The sequence below is a fragment of the Montipora foliosa genome, chromosome 10 (assembly GCF_036669935.1).
Source record: "Montipora foliosa isolate CH-2021 chromosome 10, ASM3666993v2, whole genome shotgun sequence".
Classification (NCBI taxonomy): Eukaryota; Metazoa; Cnidaria; class Anthozoa; order Scleractinia; family Acroporidae; genus Montipora; species Montipora foliosa.
Genome location: NC_090878.1, coordinates 38825643 through 38830832, shown reverse-complemented (window position 1 = coordinate 38830832; position 5190 = coordinate 38825643). Strand labels below are relative to the sequence as shown.

The window sequence follows — 5190 nt, the reverse complement described above, 5'->3', positions numbered from 1 at the left end:
AGCTTTAATAAAGCTATTCATGGATTGGCGCCCAAGTATATCATAGAATTAATTAACATTAAGCCTAGATCTATGCATAATTTTAGATCACATCAAAGTTTATTGTTAGACCCTCCTAAACGGAAAATGCTTGTCACTTTAGGTGATAGGTCTTTTTCTGCTGCCGCTCCATATTTATGGGAATGGTTTGCCGGTTGAATTACGAGATATTCAGTCATTAGATATTTATAAATTTAAGCTTAAAACTCATTTATTTCGTGTAGCCATTAAAGCGTACCCTGTTTGACATTCACTCTTATAAGTATTACTAATTAAGTTTATTATCATTAGTATAAATATTCTGTTTTATTAATATACATGTAGTTAGTTTTACTAATTTGAATCTTATTTTAGTATTTTAAATTGTAAAGCGTAGTTGATCAGTGAATGTAAATAGCGCTCTAGAATCTATTAAATAATAATAATAATGATAATGATAATGATAATGTTAATGATAATGATAATAGTAATAATAATAATAATAATAATTATTATTATTATTATTTATTGAATGGTAAGCGTTTTTATTTTTTCTTTGCGTGACGTGGAAACCAAGAACTAAGCAAATACGCATTTTTCCCGCGTTTTCTTTTCAATATTTTGTTCATACAGAATTCGTAGAGGCTCTTTTGAACGGTCAAAAGCAGTCCTAACTGATGATTCTCAAACGATGTCTTCCTCACTCCTCAGAATCTAAGCAAAGCATCGGAACTATTGCCTCATCCATGATGGTTTAGGAAAACCATCGACTGGGGGAATAAGGAATAAGGAAGAGAGGACCGTCAATTAGTTCAGTCCATCACTACAATCGGAAAATGTCGTTCCATTTTCAGCGGTACGCCCGACCGGTTTCTGGACGGTCGGTTTGGCTTAATGGTAAGCACCCTGAGTTTTCAGCCAAAAGAAAATCTCAGGTTGGGTGTTAGTTCGTGTTGAAGTGCAGTAGAATGCTATGCACTCGATTAGACCAGAGTAGCGGGGTCATCCACTCGACCGCACAGAGTCCCGGGATTTCAGTGACGTCACTATTTCACACGCCCTCCTTTTGCGTTGCTTGGCTTCATCATGGATGTTCAACAGCTTTTCAAGAATCTTAAAAAGGAAGCAGAATGCCCATTGTGCATAGAGACTGTCAAAAATCCCAAGACATTACCATGTCTTCACTCATTCTGCCTGGAGTGTCTCGACAGACATGCAAACTTCGCAAGGAGACAGCTAAAAGCGACAATCAAATGTCCGGTTTGCCAGACTTCATTCCAAATTCCCGAAACAGACACCTTCGAGAATTTGCCGTCATCGTTTCATCTCAACCGATTGGTGGATGTTCTGGCTCTAGAAGATGGCAGCGTACAGTCTCAAAGATGCAACAGTTGTGATGAGAACAATACGGCAACATGTTACTGTTTCGTGTGCCAGGATCTTCTGTGCGCATCTTGTTTTCAAGCTCACCAACGCTTGAAGGCTTCAAGGGGTCATCGCAATGTTTTGATCGACAAACTGCAAGTGCAAGATGTGCAAGAGTTGATCCACAGACCCGTGATGTGTTCAGAGCAATATCATGAAGATCAACCCCTCGAATTTTACTGCGAAGACTGTAAAGTTCTGATTTGCCACAAATGTACTGTAGTGAGTCATGATCGACACTCTAAGACAGACACTCAGAAAGCTGCACAAGAACAAAAGATGCAAATGTCCGACGCTGTGGCCAAAGTGAAAGCGGAAATGGTCAGATATGAGAGTGAAATTAAGAAACAAACTGACCTAAGAAACAAAAACAAAGTTGAAATTTTGAACGAGGAAAAGAAAATGACAGACACTGTGGAAAGATTGATTCGTGATTTGCGAGAACACGAGAGGAAAATGAAGGACAAGTTTCGTGAAAATTATGAAGCGGAACAAAAACATCACGCAACGCGACTGGAAAACTTCGAGCTGGTTGCCACCCAGCTGAAAAGCTGCTTCGAACGCTGTCAGAGTATCTTGGATAGAAACTTCAGCGTCGAAATTCTACAAACAAATCACGCCATCCTCGGACGTTGTAATGAACTGTTAAATGTAAGAAAACCCGATCTTTACATGTCGCCACATGTACGTTACTTGGTGGAAAAGAAATTGGATCCTATGGATCGAGTTGTTGTCACCAAGACTGATCCCTCAAAGTGCTTAGCTGAAGGTCAAGACAGCAAGGACGTAAAAGAAAGGAAGGAGACATATTTCGCCATTGTTACAAAGGATTCAGAAGGATTTCAATGTTATCAACAAGATGATAAAATCAAAGTCGACATATTGACTCCAAAAGGTGATCAACTAAAAACAGACATTAAAGACACCGAAGACGGCAAATACACTGTGACATACACACCACAGTGTGGCGGACAACACAGAGTGGAGATTCTTGTGAATGGACAGCCGCTGACTGGTAGTCCTTGGATTGTGCAGGTTCATCAGCATCAATATCAATTTGCCTTTCAGTATGGTTCAAATGGGAAGGGACAAGGAGAATTTGATGGCATTAACGATATTGATGTGAGTCAGAAAACGGGAACGATTGCTGTTGCAGATTATGATAATCAAAGAATTCAACTGTTGAGCTCTGAAGGAAAGTCTCGAAGGGAGATAAAACTTGATGGCGAACCTTGGTCTGTGGCATTTACAGACTCTGGCGACCTGCTGACTTTAGTTCCGAGAAGCGACAACAAGCTTTGTGTGTTGAGTGAGGAGGGGCACTTCATCAAACACATCAATTATAAACATCTTGTTAAACCACGTCGCCTTTCCATTGCGAGTGATGGTCATATAATCATACCTGACTATGGGGACAACAGAATCAAGGTCCTCTCCCCTGATGGGAATGACTTGCTCCAATCCTTCAGTGCCCCAGACTGTGGTAAATACCCATCCTGCGCTATTTATCACCAGGACAAGTTCTTTGTTTCTTATTACCATGCTAATTGTGTCAAGGTATTTGACAAAACAGGAGTGTATTTACATGACATTGGCTGTGAGGGGTCCAATGATGGCCAGTTTGATGGTCCTAATGCACTCGTTATTGACAAGTACAACCGACTCATTGTGTGTGATTCAGATAACCATAGGCTGCAACTGTTCACCCTGACCGGCACGTTTTTGAGTAAAATTGATGGAGAGTATTTCCAAAATGGCGTTCCTTGTTGCGTTGCTATAAACAGTGGTGGCAGTCTTGTAGTAGGCGACTGCTTGAACTGCCGCATTTCCGTTTTCTATTAAGATGTGATATATTTTTGCTTTATTCGCATAAGGCTAACCTTTTCTAATCAGACAGCCGAGAATAAAGAAATGAATAGTTAAAGTGCGTTGCATAAGCTCTAAACAATGGTGCTTTGGAAATTCGAAATTTTACAAAAAATGTTATGGGATCAGTAGCGTCTTTGTCACCCAAGAACTTTTCAGTGTTTGATGGCTAATAACTGCCTCGTTATCAAAGTTAAAAGGCTTTTGGAGGTTTAACTAAAAAAGTTAAACGAGTTCTTTTAGCATTTGAAGTCAATTTTTAAATAGCATGATTGATGCTATATGTGCAAACTCATACGTTAATGAAACAAAATGTAAAGAAAGTCAATATTCCCTTATACCTTTCCAATGAAGAGAGTTACGTACTAGAATCTGCAGCTACCCTGTAGGAAAGCAAGAGAAAAACGGGGAAAAATCCATTGAAAAAAACATTATTTTAGTTTCAAATGGATAATTTTGGAGGTATGTTGTTTTGTTATCTTTTCTGTGAATTAAGTGTTTGCTTACAATTTGTTCTCAGTGTTTTAAAGGTAGCTATTGTAGGCAGTAATCATTCTCGTTCCGAGGGCGCTTCCTCCTCCAAGTGAGGGAAAAGCCCTGGGAACAAGGTTGAATACTCCTCTCCATAATTTTCAAGGAATCTCGAAATTTTTGAATAATAAAGTAGACTTTAACTTTAACGCCCCAAGAACTTTGCTGAATCTCGGAAACTGTTATTTTTTACTGGGTTCCCGTATGGCAAACCCAGTCTAGAAATGGAGGGCATTTGTTCGGTGTTATTTTTTTTTTTCTTCCGTGTCGGTAAAAGTCTTGCCTGTCACTCCCCTTGTAAGTGGTATCTTTGTGCATAGAGCCTTCTGCGCGTATTTTCTTAGGATCGAGAGGGTAGTGGAACTGCGTAGATTTCTCTGGTGGACACAGTAGAATAATTAACTTAGCCTGCAATGGCGTCGAAAGTCATGTAACGCGAATGGCGGTTTACTGGATCCTCAAACAAGTCAGTTGGATAAACTACGCAGGCGGTGAAAACCAACACCTGGAATCTCAAAAGCGACGAGTAATGGACTTCGACAACAATCTGTCGCCCGTCGAGCAGAAATCAAAGTGAACTGCATTTCTAAAATAATATTTACCAAGTGTGCTGTTATGTAGAACACTGAAACCAAATGGAAAATTCTCTGGTAACTTATGAGTTCAACAAAGACAGAGAACGAATCGAACACCTTAAGTGGATCTCTGATCAACTCTGCACAGTCTTCAGGTAATGTGACAGCCAAGAATTATTTGAAAGAAAGCTTGTCGTCTATTTTGTGCTTCATTATTCAAGGAAACGGTTCTTCATGGAAACGGTTTGATCCTGAAATTTTAGTTTGTTGTAATATTGCGCATATTTGACACGATTGAGTTTTTTCGCTTCACGCACGCAACAATAGCAAATATGTTGTTTGTTTCAAAAAATTGTTCGCTGGAAAAGGTGGCCTTTATGAATTCATCATGTTTTATTATATGTGTGCTGGATAGTTTTTATGGCAATAGTAAAGCATTTTCTTGTTATTCAAGGAAAATGTTCTTCAGGAAAGGGTTTGAACCTGAAGTACATGGTAATTTGACACGATTGAGTTTCTTGTCTTCACGCACGCAATGAAAAAGGAAGAGGTTTTCACCTCTAATAGCAAATATGTTGTTTGTTTCAAAAAATTGTTCGCTGGAAAAGGTGGCCTTTATGAATTCATCATGTTTTATAATATGCGAGCTTAACTGGATAGTTTTTATGGCAATAGTGAAGCATTTTCGTGTCAAAATGAGGTTAGCGTTTTTGTGTTGTGCTAACTTAATTAAATATAAATATACATTCTGCCTCGTGAGTTTGTTATTCTCGTT

At 39.0% G+C, this 5190-nt stretch overlaps 1 protein-coding gene across 1 annotated transcript; it reads left to right on the top strand.

Moving 5' to 3' along the window:
* The first annotated feature begins 1467 nt into the window (after positions 1-1467).
* LOC137973467 (tripartite motif-containing protein 2-like) lies at positions 1468-3709 on the top strand. Its single transcript, XM_068820292.1, has one exon. It carries the CDS (start codon positions 1579-1581, stop codon positions 3283-3285), a length of 1707 nt encoding a protein of 568 aa, XP_068676393.1. The 5' UTR covers positions 1468-1578; the 3' UTR covers positions 3286-3709.
* Positions 3710-5190: the final 1481 nt, after the last annotated feature.

Bases quoted from the DNA above. Each gene is read 5' to 3' on its own strand.
- LOC137973467 (XM_068820292.1), top strand. From the start codon at position 1,579: ATGTGTTCAGAGCAATATCATGAAGATCAACCCCTCGAATTTTACTGC.